The sequence below is a fragment of the Lucilia cuprina genome, chromosome 3 (assembly GCF_022045245.1).
Source record: "Lucilia cuprina isolate Lc7/37 chromosome 3, ASM2204524v1, whole genome shotgun sequence".
Classification (NCBI taxonomy): Eukaryota; Metazoa; Arthropoda; class Insecta; order Diptera; family Calliphoridae; genus Lucilia; species Lucilia cuprina.
Genome location: NC_060951.1, coordinates 31,449,456 through 31,469,561, shown reverse-complemented (window position 1 = coordinate 31,469,561; position 20,106 = coordinate 31,449,456). Strand labels below are relative to the sequence as shown.

The following is a 20,106-nucleotide window of genomic DNA, read 5'->3' as shown; positions in this document are numbered from 1 at the left end:
GATAGATAGATAGATAGATAGATAGATAGATAGATAGATAGATAGATAGATAGATAGATAGATAGATAGATAACTATATATAGATATACATAGATAGAAAAGACATTATAGTAGATGGGTGTGGAATCTATTTTTGTGCAAGTTGTGAGTTAAACTGATTTCCATAACACTTGGTAAAAATATTGTGGCTTGATTATTAGTTATGTCGAATTTCTTCGCTGTACAGCGGATAAATAGTTAGCATTAAAGTAATAGAAGGTAGGGTCAATTATGGACGTATCCTCAAAAAAGTTTGCTGAGAGATTTTGTCATGTAAAAAACTTATTTATGTATTTCCAATTTCATCAATATATGCATACCCTCTTCTTGTTGTAGGGTTAATTATGGAACGACTCAACATTTTTTAAATTTTTTATCACTTTCGAGTCATACATATATGCGCTCATTTTCTGATCGTAGATGATACGTTCTTCGGGAGAAAATGGTAGCCTACCTGCGAATCTTCTAAACGATGTTATGAGCCCTCTTTTGACACATTTTTTAATATTTTTTGAGTCATTACTTGACATTTTAAAGTTATTTTTGAATCATATTATAGTCAGTTTTGAGTATTTTCTGAGTAATTTGTAAGTTTGTTGCAGACAAATACTATACAATAAAAACAGTTTTTGATAAACAATCATATTTCGAACACTCGGAAGATCTATTTGTGATTGCATATATTTTCTAAAATGTTTTTCAAATAAATCAGATTTTATATATTAGTTTGGTGATTAGCAACCCAACTATCTTCCGTAGACGATTATTATGACCATAAAATAAGTTTTTAAAACCATCATATTTTAAACACCAACATGATCAATTTATGATTGCTACACATTTTGTTATTGTTTTCCAAATAATCAGTTTTCAATCATATATCGCATAATTTCGAATAATTTTTAGAGCGCTAAATTTATTAATCACTATTAGGTAATCAAAAGGAGTCAAAAATGACTCAGTTTACTGATTAATCATTCAACAATCTTCCAATAAAATAAGATAAACCTTTGGTTTGTGTGAAATATATTTGTTTATAATTTCATCGTTGTATTCGTATTTTTAATACACTAAAAAGCGTAAAAGTCCTTTTAGGGGACCTTATATGGGTAATAGGGTCAATTATGAATGTGGTAAACATTTTGGCTTTTATTAAACATATTTACGCCAAGAGTCATCGCTGTACTCCTACTTTTAAGGCAGTACTGAGCGTTTAAGTAATTTTCTGAAAGGGGGGTAATGTCAATTATGTATCGATCTTTAAATGTTCTTATAGAACATGTTTATGTCTAATTTCATTGCTATAGATGTTTTTTTTAGATAGTTATGCGTTAAAGTAATTTTCTGAAGAGATAGGGTTTTGGATAGAGTAAATTATAGGCCGATCCTTTTAGAATTTTACAAACAGATTTAGTTTCACTCTATATGCTCATTTTGACCAGTTATGAGCGTTAAAGTAATTTTCTGAAGGGGGCTTTGTATGGGGGATAGACGAAATCATTTATTTATTTATTTATTTTTTTTATTAAAGAATGATTTTTTTTGTTTCATAATATAATTAAATTTTCTCATATAGCCTGACTGATAGATAAATTCCTATATTTATTTTATTTAACCTCATCTGTCGTAAAGTTTATCAGTAGACACCATGATAGACAGACTTTGTTCGTACGCATTACCCAGAATCATAAAATACATACATATGAATATAATAAAATCTCTCCTGGGCATTTCGTGTGTTATCAAAGGAATATAATTGATAAAATTATTTTATAACCTATAACTTTTGTTTTTTAGTTCAGGGTTAAATTAATTGACACTCTAAAAATAATAAACAAAATTGTTTGACTTAAGTGCGTACGATTATTTAAACATATGTAGAGTAAAACCCCTTCTAACGACATTAATGAGCCTGCACGTGATTGAAACCATAAAAACCATCCATAAAAATATAATAATAGCAATCATCGTACTATCATCGCCAACAACAACAACAACAACAAAACAAAAAGGTGCCGAAAGTACAATAATTGTAGAATAAACAAAGTTTTTACGTACGCACACACACTCAATTTATAATAATATAATAATAAACTCTGGACAGGAATAGACGAAGTTAGACGTATTGTATAAATGGTTGCTATTACGAACTCTTAAGTGTAAATGTAAACAATGTTTACAAAAGTCATTTGGATTAATGTTTTTGTAACAAAAAAAAAGAGGCAACCTGTAGGACATTTAATTTATACATTCATACATACATACACAAACATGCAGCAAGGCAATTTTATTTACTTGCAGGTTACGAACATTTTAAAGACACGAAGACATACTCATCATACTCATAAATCATATTATATATAGATGGATGAATTACCTTTCGTATGATAATCCATGAATGCGTGGTTATTAAAAAGACCAACCCAGTTTAATTACAACAAATATGAGATAAAAACGATAAAGTTCGGTGGCGGAAATGGTAGAACATGAGGAATACTACAGTGTTGCATGAAGGAGTACGAGATCGTTAAGGAAACTAACTAACTAACTTACTTACTTACTAACCAACTAACTAACTAACTTACTTACTAACCAACTAACTAACTAACTAACTAACTAACTAACTAACTAACTTACTTACTAACCAACTAACTAACTAACTAACTAACTAACTAACTAACTAACTAACTAACTAACTAACTAACTAACTAACTAACTAACTAACTAACTAACTAACTAACTAACTAACAAACAAACAAACAAACAAACAAACAAACAAACAAACTAACTAACTAACTAACTAACTAACTAACAAACTAACTAACTAACTAACTAACTAACTAACTAACTAACTAACTAACTAACTAACTAACTAACTAACTAACTAACTAACTAACTAACTAACTAACTAACTAACTAACTAACTAACTAACTAACTAACTAACTAACTACTAACTAACTAACTAACTAACTAACTAACTAACTAACTAACTAACTAACTAACTAACTAACTAACTAACTAACTAACTAACTAACTAACTAACTAACTAACTAACTAACTAACTATCTATCTATCTATCTATCTATCTATCTATCTATCTATCTATCTATCTATCTATCTATCTATCTATCTATCTATCTATCTATCTATCTATCTATCTATCTATCTATCTATCTATCTATCTATCTATCTATCTATCTATCTATCTATCTATCTATCTATCTATCTATCTATCTATCTATCTATCTATCTATCTATCTATCTATCTATCTATCTATCTATCTATCTATCTATCTATCTATCTATATCTATCTATCTATCTATCTATCTATCTATCTATCTATCTATCTATCTATCTATCTATCTATCTATCTATCTATCTATCTATCTATCTATCTATCTATCTATCTATCTATCTATCTATCTATCTATCTATCTATCTATCTATCTATCTATCTATCTATCTATCTATCTATCTACTATCATCTATCTATCTATCTATCTATCTATCTATCTATCTATCTATCTATCTATCTATCTATCTATCTATCTATCTATCTATCTATCTATCTATCTATCTATCTATCTATCTATCTATCTATCTATCTATCTATCTATCTATCTATCTATCTATCTATCTATCTATCTATCTATCTATCTATCTATCTATCTATCTATCTATCTATCTATCTATCTATCTATCTATCTATCTATCTATCTATCTATCTATCTATCTATCTATCTATCTATCTATCTATCTATCTATCTATCTATCTATCTATCTATCTATCTATCTATCTATCTATCTATCTATCTATCTATCTATCTATCTATCTATCTATCTATCTATCTATCTATCTATCTATCTATCTATCTATCTATCTATCTATCTATCTATCTATCTATCTATCTATCTATCTATCTATCTATCTATCTATCTATCTATCTATCTATCTATCTATCTATCTATCTATCTATCTATCTATCTATCTATCTATCTATCTATCTATCTATCTATCTATCTATCTATCTATCTATCTATCTATCTATCTATCTATCTATCTATCTATCTATCTATCTATCTATCTATCTATCTATCTATCTATCTATCTATCTATCTATCTATCTATCTATCTATCTATCTATCTATCTATCTATCTATCTATCTATCTATCTATCTATCTATCTATCTATCTATCTATCTATCTATCTATCTATCTATCTATCTATCTATCTATCTATCTATCTATCTATCTATCTATCTATCTCTATCTATCTATCTATCTATCTATCTATCTATCTATCTATCTATCTATCTATCTATCTATCTATCTATCTATCTATCTATCTATCTATCTATCTATCTATCTATCTATCTATCTATCTATCTATCTATCTATCTATCTATCTATCTATTCTATCTATCTATCTATCTATCTATCTATCTATCTATCTATCTATCTATCTATCTATCTATCTATCTATCTATCTATCTATCTATCTATCTATCTATCTATCTATCTATCTATCTATCTATCTATCTATCTATCTATCTATCTATCTATCTATCTATCTCTATCTATCTATCTATCTATCTATCTATCTATCTATCTATCTATCTATCTATCTATCTATCTATCTATCTATCTATCTATCTATCTATCTATCTATCTATCTATCTATCTATCTATCTATCTATCTATCTATCTATCTATCTATCTATCTATCTATCTATCTATCTATCTATCTATCTATCTATCTATCTATCTATCTATCTATCTATCTATCTATCTATCTATCTATCTATCTATCTATCTATCTATCTATCTATACACGGAGGGACGTAATTGGTGTAAGGTCACCAGATTTTATGTTATTGTTTGTTCTCTAAACAAAGGAGTCTGAAATCTTTAAGGTAACGAATTATAAATGAATCTGAGATCGTGACGTCCCGAATTTCGATTCGCATATAAATGTTGAAAATAACCGACAATTAATAATGTTACAATATGGGCATCGGCTACAGAAAAGGGTATATAAAAGAGGACTTAACTTAGGGGAAATGTTTGGTGAGACAAATCTATTAGCTAAATGTAATAGACTATAGACCTATAATATAGGAAGAATATTTACAAACACATATGCTCAAAAGTTTAGAATAGCTGAAAAATTGTCCTGATGAAATTGGCCCGATGATATAACACATATTCAATCTAAAATTACATTTTTTACCATTACTAAGCATTCTGTCTCAAATATAACTCTCCAATCAATATAATTTGCCTTTATTTACCAATACAATAATAAACAAATTACCGGAAATTAAACATGCAATAAATTGAAATTGAGAACTAAACGACTTGCACACGACTCAACACGATTCGTACCTTCGACCGAGGCATAAATTTGACAACACTTTCAAATAGTTTCACAGTTATTATTTTAACGTTAAACATGAATATCCTAAATCGTGTACAACCGGAAGCGGGCCTTAGAAGAAATATTGATAATTCTTTACATTTAAATGTTCTAAGACGGCCAACAAACGAAATACCACGTCGTAATAATAATTTCGAAAAACCCGAATTAAAAAAACAAGATAGTATTGTGGATTTTAAAAAAGTTATTGCCGAAAATACCGATGAATTTTGTCAAAATTCCACATTACACGGTCTGAAATATATTGTCGATGAACAATTATATCCGGGCGAAAGGATATTCTTTGCCATGTCTTTTGTGGCGGTTGTCTTAATGTCAATATTTTTCATCTCAAATGTTTATGCTAAATGGCGTTCGACTCCGGTTATTGTGGGCATTAATCCCGAACCGAGTTTTATTGTTAACGAACCTTTTCCGGCGGTTACTTTGTGTAATTTAAATCAAGCTTCCAAGGCTAGAGCTAAAGTTTATAAGGAGTAAGTTTAGGAGTGAGATTTAGAAAAAAAAGTTTTGCAAAATTTTAATTTTGAAAAATCTGCTTTAAATTTTGTAGAGATTCAAGTGAATACACCATGTTACAGTTATTGTGCAAACGCGAAGTGAATTTATCGATGGCCGATTCGATTAATTGGAATAATTTTGAAGATTTTATTGTAAATGTAAGTTAAATAATTAAAATTGGAAATTGTATAGAACTTTACATAACTTGTCAAGGATTTTATAAAGGATTTCTTTCAATTCTTTTTTTTATAATTTTGAAACAAGACTTTACATAACTTGTCAATGATTTTATAAAGGATTTATTTCAAATATTTTTTTTTATAATTTTGAAACATGACTTTCTTTGGCCAATTACTAATTGTAAGGGCTTTTAAAGAAAGTGTCTAAATGTGTTACTTAAAGAAGACCCCAGGGCAATGGCTACTGAAAACGTAACAGATATATTCAAAGCATTTTGGTCCAAGGATGAATCCAGTTGAAAACTGCTAAAGTCGGTGAATGTGAATCAGAGCTTTAAGCTTAATATACTAGTTTTTCTATGAATCTTTTTAGACATACATACGTTTTATATAAATCTATGAAGATTTCTATGATATTGCAATAATTCAAGACAATTGGGCGTCATTTGCTCCATTAAAAAAATCACTCAAATTTCCACAATAAGCTTCTGAACTCCAGTATGATGATATTAAGTACATCAAACATAAATCATCCATTAAAACAAGGATCGTCTCATATACGACTCTGGTTTCCATATATAACATATATAAATAGGATTAAACTTCAATTGGTTCCAAACAAATACTTGGATTTAGGAAGTTTAATTAAAACTTCATTCACTTATGAACATGGCTCTATGGAATTTGAACGACCTATAACAAGGACTAATCCCCATGAAATTAGATGCAAATATTTTGCTTTCTAATCTAAGCAAAGCTTGTTGAAAGTTTTGGAAGTAATTTTCCGGGTGGTGTCCTAATAAAGAGGAGAGAGTATTAATAATAGCTGCGAATCCTCATAAAATTCAGACTTAAATTTCTTAAAATTCGTTTTGTCTTTAAGATAGTTATATGCTACACTGAAAAAAATCCATGCCTAATATATACGAAAAATGTCGTACATTGTACGAATCGTTCGTTTTTTCGTACCACAAAATTCTTTCGTAATATATACGAAATTGTACGAAATATTTTAGTATATTGCAAAATATTCTTTAAAAAAATTTATTTACATAAATTGAAAAAAGGGAATTTTGAATAAATATAAGGTAAAACTTACGAAATATTAATTTATGCAAATATTTTTGTTAATTTTAAAATAAATTTTCTAATTTCAGTTCAAAATTATTCTTCACGCGAATTATAAATTTTTTTATGAAAATAATTCGAGAATAATATTATACTTTTTCTTAAATTTTATAAAAATCATTATTTAATCATAACATAATTAATATCATTATGAAAAATTTCGCAAAAATTTAAGAAAAAAATATTACGAAAGGTTTTCGTACTTTCGTAAAAATAGAAAAGGGTTTTATTCAATAATATTTCGTATTATAGACGAAATTTTTGTAAATATTACGAAAATAGAAATTACGAAATTTTTTTTCGTAAAGTTGAGCATGGATTATTTTCAGTGTAGTCAAAGTGATTTTCTAAAGGGTCTTTATATTGAGATAAGAATCTGTATATTATGAACCGTTTCCCTATAAAAGTATGGTAAAGAGATTAAAGGACTTTTTAATCCAATTATTTTTTGGAATATAATCAGCAGCTTTTGGAAGTATTACATTGTTATCTTCATAATAAAGAAACTGCCGAACAATCGTATATTTTGGATAAAAATTAGGATGAACTAATCGGTCAAAAATGCTCTCAGACGATGATCTTAAATGATACTCTATTATGGGCAATGATCTTAAAGATTTGGACATTATTATACAATTCCATGACTAGATTACTCTTAATATGGTAATCAACATCATTTTCGGTTGTATCGAGAGCAAAACGGGTTGCAAATATAGTCTTGTTAGGAGGAATGGTTTTCAGAGGCTTTGATGTTGAAATGGCAGAGAATTAAATGATTTATTAGAAGCATTCATGTTCGTTGAAACATTGGTGATAGTAGACGTTGAAGGAGTTATTTCAGGAGTATGGGTATTTGTATCAGTGATAACTGTTACAGATTTAGGAGGAACAACCTACAAATTAGTGTGAGCGATGTTTGAGTTTTGATCAAGGGACAACAAACGCATAAGTTACGGTGTTCGGATGTAAGTAGGAGATGAAGAAGCAGTATTTTGTTTAGGTGAAACCAGAGTTGGAATTTGATCAGGATAAGGATTTTGGTTTTAGATCGAGGATTCAGTAACGGCACACTGAGTGTTGTTAGCAGCACGTTCATTTAAATCTTTCCCTAATGCATAAGGACATTACACAGTTCACATTATTAATTTATGCAAATACTTATGACAAAGACTGTATGAATATCTAAATTAATCGTTAGCTCTTATATTTCTAGATCTCCCAACCCTGTGAAGAAATGATAGTTGGCTGTAACTATGGGGCTATTGACTATAAATGTAGTGATATCTTTCGTACCATAGTAACGGATGAGGGTCTTTGTTGTGTCTTTAATATGTTAAGTCCAAATTTTATGTATAATGTAGAGTGAGTATTGAAATGTCTAAAAACTTTTAGGCCTTCAAACTAATTACCAACTCTTTCAGAGTTTCTAAACTACGCAATCAAACCTACAATGATGAGGCTGCTGCTGTTAACTGGGATCCTGAAAGAGGTTATCCCGATGAGTTACCCGAAGTTTTCTATCCAAGAACTTCTGTGGGTACAGGAATTACATTGGGATTGAGTTTAACATTTGATATAGATCTATCCGATTACTATTGTTCCTCAACGGCAAGTGTAGGTCTAAAAATGGCATTGCATAGTCCAGCGGAAATTCCACATGTAAGAGAAATTGGCACTTTACTGCCGGCGGGAAGTGAGACCAAGATAAGAATACGTACAGATAAAACTGAAGCAGCTTTAAATTTGAAATCTATAGATAAACAATATCGCAAATGTTTGTTTGATGGTGAAGAGAAATTGGAATATTTTTCCTATTATAATCGGCGTAATTGTGAGAGGGAATGTCAGGCCCGGCAATTATTGGATTCGTGTAAATGTCTTAATTATTATATGCCTATGCTGGAGAAAGACGCCAGAATATGTGGCCTCAAAGATACACCCTGTGTGGAAATGGTTCTACAAAATAAACGCAATAGATCCCATACCGCCATGGAAGATTGTCAACATAAATGTTGGCCCAGTTGTTTTGATTTGAATTTCTACACCGATTTCTTTTCGGCACCCATATCACACGAGGGATTTGCCATTGCCAATAAGTTTGTAAAGAATACCACCAGTGAATATGCCGAAAAGAATATGGCAGTCGTGCATTTTTATTTCACCGACAACACTTTTCGCAGCACCAAACAGACGGAATTCATAGGCATGACGGATTTTTTGTGTAAGTTAAAGGAATAAAATATTTCAAATATTATTTTTCAGCTTATAATTACTTTAATTTCAATTCTAGCCAGTGTTGGTGGTTTGATGGGTCTCTTTATGGGCTTTAGTTTCATCTCCATAGCCGAATTCATTTACTATGCCGTTTTACGTCCCTATCATGTAGTTAAACGTCATGATCGTATTAAAGGCGGTAGTCGTATGGATATTTCATTTCCAGATTCTCGAAATCCGTCTCTACGTTTTATTGATGCTCCTTCGTATTATGTGACAACGGATCCACTGATTAAACCTTCGAAATTGCAACAATTTCCACAGAGACAAATTGAACGTCGTAATAGTGAACATTTTGGTCATATTATACAGAAGTCAAATAGGAGACATAATAACTAGTTTTCATAGATGCCAATATGTTAAATTTAAATAACAAAATTGTCAAACAAAAAGATCTGTATTCGGCAGGACCGAATCGAATATATTCTTCACCTGTTGTTAAAAAAGTTTAACAATTCTCTTGGAATTGTACTAAGAGTATAAATAAAAAAGAAAAGGCCGAAATACCGAGATTCAGAGTCGATTACTATACACCTTAAGATGTATAAAAAAACAATACTTTAAGGACTAAGTTGTGTTATATTCTTCCTAATAATTCATAAAATATATGTGGCATAATATTATAGGTGAAGAATATAAAAAGAAAATTCCTTTATCGGAAATACCCAAAAAAGATTGAATGTCCAAAAAATTTTTTGTTTTAGCAATAAATGAAAATAATTTAACTAATTGAAATGTTTGTTTTATTAAATAGTGTAAAATTGTTTCAATCCAATCTAAGATTATTTAGTCTTTACAAGAAATCTGTCCTCAATTCTGAAAAATAATTGTATAAACTATACTGCACTTGTACACTCTACACTAGAATAGCCTTTAAAATAATCTACTGACTACACACTAAATATAAAGCAGATTATTGACTACTGTATATACTAGTTTATGGACTACATTATTAACTAGACTATACACTAGACTAAATACTAGACTATAGACCAGACTATAGACCAGATTATAGAATAGGCTATAGACCAGGCTACAAACTACACCATTAGCTGGAATATAGACTAAACTATAGACTAGACTATAAAGTAGACTATAGACTAGTCTATAGGGTAGACTATAGACTAGACTTTAGAGTAGACTATAGACTAGACTATAGACTAGACTATAGCCTAGACTATAGACTAGACTATAGACTAGACTATAGACTAGACTATAGACTAGACTATAGACTAGACTATAGACTAGACTATAGACTAGACTATAGACTAGACTATAGACTAGACTATAGACTAGACTATAGACTAGACTATAGACTAGACTATAGACTAGACTATAGACTAGACTAGACTATAGACTAGACAATAGACTAGACTATATACTAGACAAAAGACTAGACTATATACTAGACAAAAGACTAGACTATGGACTAGACAATAGACTAGACTATAGACTAGACAATAGACTAGACTACAGACTAGACTATAGACTAGACTATAGACTAGACTATAGACTAGACAATAGACTAGACTATATACTAGAAAATAGACTAGACTACGGACTAGACAATAGACTAGACATTAGATTACTCTATAGATAATAGAAATATTATTTTTATTAAATATTATTTTTAAAAATTTACATTTATTTTTCCAACAATGCCAGTAATATATTGACAATGCCAGTAATATTATAATTTGGGCCATCTTCAAAAACCTGCATAATGAATTGTGTCGAAATTCTCATGAGGGAAGCGTTAAAAACTACTTCCTTATTTTTAACGCAGCTAAATATATCACTTTTTCTTGTTTTTGATAAAAAAAACAAAAATATTTTATATTAATATTTATTTAGCATTCAATGCGAACGGTTTTCTAAAACGACTGTAATACCTCAACAACTGTTCAATACTACATTTAACGATGAGTAAATTTTGATCTATGTTCAATCAATAATAACTTTATTAATAAATTTCTTTTTATTTTTATAATAATAACAATATGTACACAAGCAACTTGCTCACTTGATTAATATTATTATAATTTATATTAAATGGTCTGTACATATCGTATCGGTAGCGACAAAAGACATATTGGATACATTGTGGCAAAGAAAAACAAAAAAGTTGCAATTATTTTAATTGAATATTTTAACATAAGTACTCCCATATACAAATCCAAAAACTTTTATTATTTGAATCCCTATTTCGTTAAAATTTATTACAGTGCTAAAAAGGACTTCAAATCGTTAGCGTAAAATGAAGTGTTGCAGCAATTTTAAGAATTGGAAAAATAAATATAAAGGTTTAAATCTTAAACAAATTCTGGTGCAAAATACTGATGAATTTTGTCGTAATACCACCTTGCACGGCATGAAATATGTGGCCGATAGTGAATTGAAAACAAGTGAAAGGTGTTTTTTTGCTTTTTCCATTATAACGGTTGTATGTTTAGCTATTTATTTAATAGCTCGTGTTTACGATAAATGGTCTACAACTCCGGTTATTGTGGGCATTAATCCCGAACCTACCTTTGTAACAGATGAACCATTCCCTGCTGTCTCAATTTGTAACTTTAATCAAGCTTTGGCGGATAAGGTTGAACATTTTTCGAGGTAAATGAATTTTACAGTTGATATTTGTAGCTTTTATTTTAGTTTTTGTTTTTTTAGGAAATCTCCCGAATATGCCATGTTGCAATTATTGTGCAAAAGAGAGGTCAACACATCGATGATACGAACACTTATGAATTGGAATAATTTGGAAAATTTTATTGTGAATGTACGTAAAAGATTTTGCCTATAGAATATACCAATGTTTATACTAGACCGATAGAATAAACCACCGTTTAGTCTATAGAATATACCACTGTCTAGTCTATAGAATAGACCACTTTATAGTCTATAGAATAGACCACTGTCTGGTCTATAGAATAGTCTACTGTCTAGTCTATTGAATATACCACTGTCTAGTCTATAGAATATACCACTGTCTAGTCTATGGAATAAACCACTGTCTGGTCTATAGAATAGACCACTGTATAGTCTATAGAATAGACAACTGTCTAGTCTATAGAATAGACCACTGTCTAGTCTATAGAATAGACCACTGTCTAGTCTATAGAATAGACCACTGTCTAGTCTATAGAATAGATCACTGTCTAGTCTTTAGAATAGACCACTGTCTAGTCTATAGAATAGACCACTGTCTAGTCTATAGAATAGACCACTGTCTAGTCTATAGAATAGACCACTGTCTAGTCTATAGAATAGACCACTGTCTAGTCTATAGAATAGACCACTGTCTAGTCTATAGAATAGACCACTGTCTAGTCTATAGAATAGACCACTGTCTAGTCTATAGAATAGACCACTGTCTAGTCTATAGAATAGACCACTGTCTAGTCTATAGAATAGATCACTGTCTAGTCTATAGAATAGATCACTGTCTAGTCTATAGAATAGACCACTGTATAGAGAGAATAATCTGAAAATGCTTTTTTCTACTTTAAGATCTCCCAGCCCTGTGAGGATATGTTGGTTGAATGTCGTTTTGGTGGTAGAAATTACAACTGCAGTCATATTTTTCATCCCTTGGTAACAGATGAAGGTCTATGTTGCGTTTTTAATATGTTGCATCCCAAATTCATGTATGTTTCCCAGTAAGTATTGAAAACCAAAGAAAAATTTCGATCTCTTCGTTAAAAACCCCTGCCTTTGTTGTATCTCTAGCACACCTCAAACCTTTCACAATCTCTCAAACTACTCCCGACTTACACCTGTCGATTGGTATACGGAACAAGGTTATCCTAAAAATTTACCTGATTATTTCTATCCCCAAAAAATACCGGGTATAGGAGAATCTTTGGGTTTGTCCGTAACACTCGATGTACAACAGGATAAATACTATTGCTCCTCCTCTAGTAGTGTGGGTTTCAAATTTGCCCTACACAGTCCCAATGAATCACCTAATATACGCGAGACCGGAGTGTTTGTGGAACATGGTAAGGAGACAAAGTTACGTGTTAGACCTTATAAAACTGAAACCGAACCTCATTTGAAATCGATTAATAAAAAATTTCGCCATTGTTTATTTCACAACGAGGGTAACTTGAAATTTTTCGCTCATTATACTCAACGTAATTGTGAAATGGAATGTGTCGCGGAAGTGTCGAGAAAATATTGTGGTTGTGTTAGTTATTTTATGCCGAAAATATATAGCAATATATCGGTGTGCAGCAAAAATGACGCTAAATGTGAACGTAAGGTTCTATTGCGCATGGATAATAGTATTAAATCTTGTTTGGATGATTGTCTGCCCAGTTGTTTTGATCTGAATTTTGAAGTTGATGCCTTTTCGACAAAAATCTCACATAATGGTTTCGATATTACCAATACACTTATCATGAATATGAGTCATTCGTATGTGGAAGAGAATATTGCCATTGTTCATATGTATTTCAAGGAGAATTCGTTTCGCAGTAATATACAAACGGAATTTGTGGGCATATCAGATTTTCTCTGTAAGTTATTTGATAATAATTTGGATCTACTTTTTAATTTACGTAAATCTTTATTTTTAGCCAGCATTGGTGGTTTAATGGGCCTCTTTCTTGGCTTTAGTTTTATGTCTATAGCTGAGTTGATCTACTATGCCATTATGCGCCCCTATCGTTCGATTAATAAGTTCATTAAATCCAAAGATATCTATAAGAATTTGGAAAATGGAACTAAACCTCTTTCTTCGAAAACATCCAAAACTCTTAATAGATCTATAAAGAAACGTTATAATAATGTATTTCCTATGGCAAAAATTCAAAATGATCAGAAGCGTTTATTTGAATATAAAATGCCGTTACCATATTTACTGACAGCTGAAAGGGAAAAACTGGATAAAAGTGGCACCTATGTTTGGATGGATTAAACTATTGAAATAATGCATATTTTATATGATCGTTTTCTTATTCTAACTAATCAAACTGTTTCAAACTTATGTGTTTTCAATAAACTATTGCTGTTATATGTATTCAGATCTATTTAAATGGTTTAAGTATTTTAAAAAGACCCCTCAAAAAGGTACCCCCATAATATTGGCTAAATCTTAAACAATTTTCTTTGAAAATATTTATATGTATATTGATGAAATTCTTCATAATCACTAATTGTTTAACAACATTACAAATACTTACACATCTCGCTCGCTCCCTTTCACAAAAAGATTTTGGTGTAAAATCCTTATATACTGATTTAATTCTTATTTTATGCGCTTTCTTTTTGGCCACAACTGCTGTTCTTTCATCTGTAAAGATCGTTTAAAAAATTTAGTATTAATATTAACTTCGATTATAAGAATTTCGATAGACATATGTAATAGACATAACCCCTTTCAATGGGCCATCTGCTAAAATTAAATAAATACCAGGGTTAAAAGTTTTGTGAAAATAGTAAATAAGACTATAGGATATAGAGATACTAGAATAAAGTCTAGGCTATAAACTAGACTATAGATTAGTCTAGACTACAGACAGACTAGACTACAGACTAGACTATAGACTAGACTATAGACTAGACTATAGACTAGACTATAGACTAGACTATAGACTAGACTATAGACTAGACTATAGACTAGACTATAGACTAGACTATAGACTAGACTATAGACTAGACTATAGACTAGACTATAGACTAGACTATAGACTAGACTATAGACTAGACTATAGACTAGACTATAGACTAGACTATAGACTAGACCATAGACTAGACTATAGAATAGACTAAAGACGAGACGAAAGACTACTAATTTGTACATAGACTATATAATATAGACTAGACTATAGACTAGACCATAGACTAGACTATAAACTAGATTATAGATTAAGGAGCTTCCAATTATTTTGTTAATATTTCTACAGACCTTATCCTGTAGAAATGTTTAAAAATTATTGTATGTGGTTCACTAGGTTAAAATAACTACTTAATAAAATTAGCATTTTAGATTCAAGATTAAGGATGTACGAAGCGAATAGTTATTAAATTAAAATTTTTAACATTTTCTTATGAGTTGTTTGGGTAAGTGTGTAAACAAAATAATATTTTTTATACACTTATCCCTCAGTTACCAAAATCAACCATGCAGAAAAAAGCACCGTTTTAGATAAGTAAAACTTATAACGGCCTCGGGAAATTAATAATTTATTAAACATTTTGTTTAGAAATGTACCTATATTAGTTAATTGTTACATTTTGTAGAATCAGAAATAGACTTGGTAAAATATCCACCACATTATACTTGTTGAACAAGCTTGTAAAGAGAGTTATAAATGTATAATTATATGTAATGGATATTTATTATTTTGGCATATGACACGCTTCTCAATGCGAGAGTGTAAATAATAAAAGGAAACAATTAACTGACACTTAAAAGTATAATAAAGTTATTATAACTTTAACACTAAATAAATTAATTTTAATGCCAACTCTTTTTACTATAAAAATATATTTCATTCATAAATAAACTATGAATGAATAGAAGCTTTTAATTGATTGTGCCTATAAATTAAGGAACATTTTTTATTGCTTGAACAGAATTAAAGTGAAGTTAAAAGAACTAGTTAAAAAATGACGCTTATAAAAAGAGATTATTTAAATAAGAAATTGAAAACTTTCAAAACATCGGTTTTTAAAAATATTAAAGAATTTTGCAGAAATTCTACTCTACATGGTTTAAACTATTTGGCCAACAAGGATTTGTATCCTATTGAGAGGTGAGAAAGAGTTTAGTACAGAATTTCTCAAAATATATTAAATCTGTTAAACTGATTTCTTTTCCAGAGCCTTTTTCGCTTTATCCTTTATAACTGTGGTCATCATAGCTGGTTTCTTTATTAACAATGTCTACGATAAATGGTCGACTACACCAGTTATATTTAGCATCAATCCTCAGCCTACTTATATAACAAATGAACCATTTCCCGCCTTGACAATTTGTAATATGAATCAAGCTTATAAAGCTAAAGTAAGGAAATATCGAAAGTAAGTTGTTCTATATTTAAATTAAAAGGGATATTTAAAATTTGAAAACGATTTCAATTTAGAAATTCTGCTGAATATGCCATCATACAAATGCTGTGTAAACGTGATGTTAATATAACAGTGGCCCATGCTATCAACGATTGGAGTTTATTGAATAGTTTTATAACTAATGTAAGTTGAATTAATTTTGCCTATTTGAGTGTAAATGATAAGAAATCTCAAGGCCCAAAAAGTATCTTTAAAAGGAAAATGTTTCTCCTTTGGCCTTAATATTAATAATCCTTACCTACATTACTGGAAAATGACAGAAGGGAACCTGATAATTAAGACCGATAAAATTCAATTGTAGTTTTCTTTGTCAACAAATATGAATTTCTTTATTACATCAGGTTTACGAATTATCGAATCCAAAATTTTGACAAACTAGACGAAGATATTAATGTCATCTGATAGTCCTTTCGACTTTCAAATAAAGTCTTAATCTCCATTGTATATTCTTCAAAATATCTTAATCTAAAGTTTAAAACAAATTTAGAAATTATGGTGAACTTTATAAGAGAGTTATGGCCTATTATCGTCCGATCTTCCAGATTGAGCTAAATAGTATGTTAAGTAAAGAGTTATAGACGATAAAGTGATTTTCAGTAGTTGTGTTTTTGTGAGAACTTTGACTATGTACCGATCCAGAAAAATTTCACAAAGTGGTTGAATACCGAACAAAAAAAATCTATCAAGAATGAGAGAAAACTTTTTGTTATTTATGGACCCGTTTTATTGATTTCAAAGAGCTTTATTTCCGATTGAATTATAAAAGATTTGGATTTTGCAGATTTGATATGATTTATACATATGGACAACCCTCTTGGGGTATTTTACCTTTGATGATCATCATCCATCTTAGTGTAATTTTAATTTGAGGGAAAACAGTTGCTACCGATACCCCCAGTCTATAAACCATCAGTTTATAGTCCCGCAGACTATCAATGTATTATCGGAGTGATTTGTTCTAGGGTCTGACCAAAGCGTCAGAGCATATTGCGAAGTTACGCATCGGCGCAGCAATGGTCGACAGTTTAGAAAGCTCGAGTTCTTAAGTAAAGTTATTGTACATTGATCGGCAGAACCAGAAAATTCTGATCTTTTCAAAATACAGGGGGACGTTTGTGAGTTGTATAACAGCGCAACATGTGGTTATAAATGTCGTATAAGGCCAACTTGTATGTACCGACAAAAGGACGAATGGCTAATGGTAGAAATTAGAAACGTAATGACAATTTGTATATACGAAGGAGAAGGATATACAATGTTGAAAACCAAAGACTAGAATATACATTCCATTTGATCTACTCTTAACTTGAATTGGGTCCCAGAATTTCTTTATCAGATCAGATGTTTGAAAAATCTGAATTATTGTTTCCTAGCTCCTGTAAAGGCAATACTGAGTGGGATTTATTCGATTACAGATATCACAACCTTGCGAAAAAATGTTTTTAGAATGTCGTTATGGAAGCATAAGATACGATTGTAATCATTTATTTCATCCCATTGTAACGGACGAAGGACTATGTTGCGGCTTTAATATGGTACATCCTAAGTTCATGTACAAAAAGGGGTATGTTAAAAATATAGGACCCTAAAACCAACAACATTTGTCCAATTCACAATCGATGTCGTAGCGTTGTATGTCATAAAAATGATTAAAACTAAATTTTTTTAAACAAAACCAAATCAATTATAAAAAAAATTACGACATACATACTACAATACAACCGTACAACAACTATTGTGAATTGCACAATTGTTTTCACAATTGGTGTTGTATCGATGTAAGTCATAAAAATTAAACTTTTTGAAACAAAAACAAATTAAATATTAAAAATTTGCCCAATTCACAATCGATGTCGTATCGTTGTATGTCATTAAAATGTTTTAAACAAAATTTTTTGAAACAAAAACAAATTAAACATAAAAAAATTACAACATACTACAATACAATCGTACAACACCGATAGTGAATTGGACTATAGTTTTCACTTAACTATTTTTTATTCAGTACAAAATCCTTAATTGATGAAACCTCCACAAATCAGAGTGAAGTCGATACGGCGGTACCTTGGACGGCAGAGAAAGGTTATCCTGTCAATCTACCTAAACGTTTCTATCCATACAAAGCGGCTGGTACAGGGGAATCCTTAGGTCTACATGTCATTCTTAATGTAGAAGCCGATCAATATTATTGTTCATCTTCGAATAGTATTGGTTTCAAAATGGCCATGCATAGTCCCACCGAAACACCCAATGTCAGAGAAGTAGGTTTACTACTAGCAGCAGGATATGAGACAAAAGCACGAGTGCGCATAGACAAACTCGAATCAGATCCCATGTTACATCGGGTCCATCTGAAACATCGTCAGTGTCTATTTCAAGATGAACACGATTTAAAATATTTTGCCACCTACAGTCAGCATAATTGTGAGGTGGAATGTGTGGCCAATTCCTTAATGCGTCACTGTGGTTGTGTATCGCACTTTATGCCCAAGCGCTTTGGCAATGAAACCGTATGCAGTATTTATGATGTGGCCTGTGTGGAGCGTATACGTTTACACTCGATGTCTAACGATGATGATAGTGAGCGTGAATGTGATGAAGTGTGTTTGCCCAGTTGTTTTGATTTGAAATACTATGCAGAGTTTTTTACCACACCGTTGGCGAATACAGGCTTTAAAATAGCCAATAAAATAATACAAAATCTAAGTAGTGATTATATAGAACGTAATATTGCCATATTGACCATGTACTATAAGGATAATTCATATCGCAGTAATAAACAGACAGAATTTATAGGAATGACAGATGTTTTGTGTAAGTTTTAAATACGAAACTAAATTTGAACCCTAATCTATTATAAATTTTCTTTATCTCAGCTAGTGTTGGCGGCTTAATAGGTCTTTTCTTTGGTTTCAGTTTCATTTCGGTGGCCGAAATTATTTTCTATACCTTCATACGTCCCTGCCGAAAGCCCATAACAAAGGATAAGCATAAGTCTGGGCGTTTAAATAATATAAGTGCCATTTCGACGACATCATCATCCGCGTTTAGTCGCAATTTTAAAGGCAAAAGAAAGGCTATTAATAATCCTTCTGCCTTTCGGATTTCTCCTAGAGTTACAACTATTTCTTCAAACTTTATTCCTGAAAAACGTCATGTGGGCCATAAAAATATACCAATTATAATACCTAATATAAATTTAACTAAAGATTATTCCAGTATTTCTAAACCAGATTGGCGTTACGATCATAACGGTTAAATTCAATTTTTATAAATAGTTCTTTGAGTGTATTAGTTTCTTGTAATTTTCTTAATAAATCTACTTAAATTATATTTTCTTGAGTGTATTAGTTTTTCTGTAACTTTCTTAATAAATGTTCTTAAATTATTTTAAAATTCATATGAGACCACTTGTTGAATCTTTTGAAAGTACTTTGTTTTATTTTTGCTGGGAATATTAGAATTTAC

At 30.4% G+C, this 20,106-nt stretch overlaps 3 protein-coding genes across 3 annotated transcripts; all 3 read left to right on the top strand.

The window, feature by feature from the left end:
• The first annotated feature begins 5,494 nt into the window (after positions 1-5,494).
• LOC111685983 (pickpocket protein 28-like) lies at positions 5,495-10,278 on the top strand. Its single transcript, XM_023448269.2, has 5 exons — positions 5,495-5,955; positions 6,033-6,138; positions 8,501-8,649; positions 8,709-9,508; positions 9,578-10,278. The coding sequence occupies exons 1-5, from the start codon at positions 5,495-5,497 to the stop codon at positions 9,898-9,900; spliced, it is 1,839 nt and encodes a 612-aa protein (XP_023304037.2). The 3' UTR covers positions 9,901-10,278.
• Positions 10,279-11,818: 1,540 nt separating this feature from the next.
• On the top strand, positions 11,819-14,482 carry LOC111685985 (pickpocket protein 28-like). The gene is made up of 5 exons (XM_023448271.1): positions 11,819-12,174; positions 12,232-12,340; positions 13,072-13,220; positions 13,291-14,081; positions 14,142-14,482. The coding sequence occupies exons 1-5, from the start codon at positions 11,819-11,821 to the stop codon at positions 14,480-14,482; spliced, it is 1,746 nt and encodes a 581-aa protein (XP_023304039.1).
• Positions 14,483-15,614: 1,132 nt separating this feature from the next.
• On the top strand, positions 15,615-19,897 carry LOC124418987 (pickpocket protein 28-like). The gene is made up of 6 exons (XM_046947038.1): positions 15,615-15,627; positions 16,253-16,322; positions 16,390-16,590; positions 16,653-16,761; positions 18,681-19,452; positions 19,515-19,897. The coding sequence occupies exons 1-6, from the start codon at positions 15,615-15,617 to the stop codon at positions 19,895-19,897; spliced, it is 1,548 nt and encodes a 515-aa protein (XP_046802994.1).
• Positions 19,898-20,106: the final 209 nt, after the last annotated feature.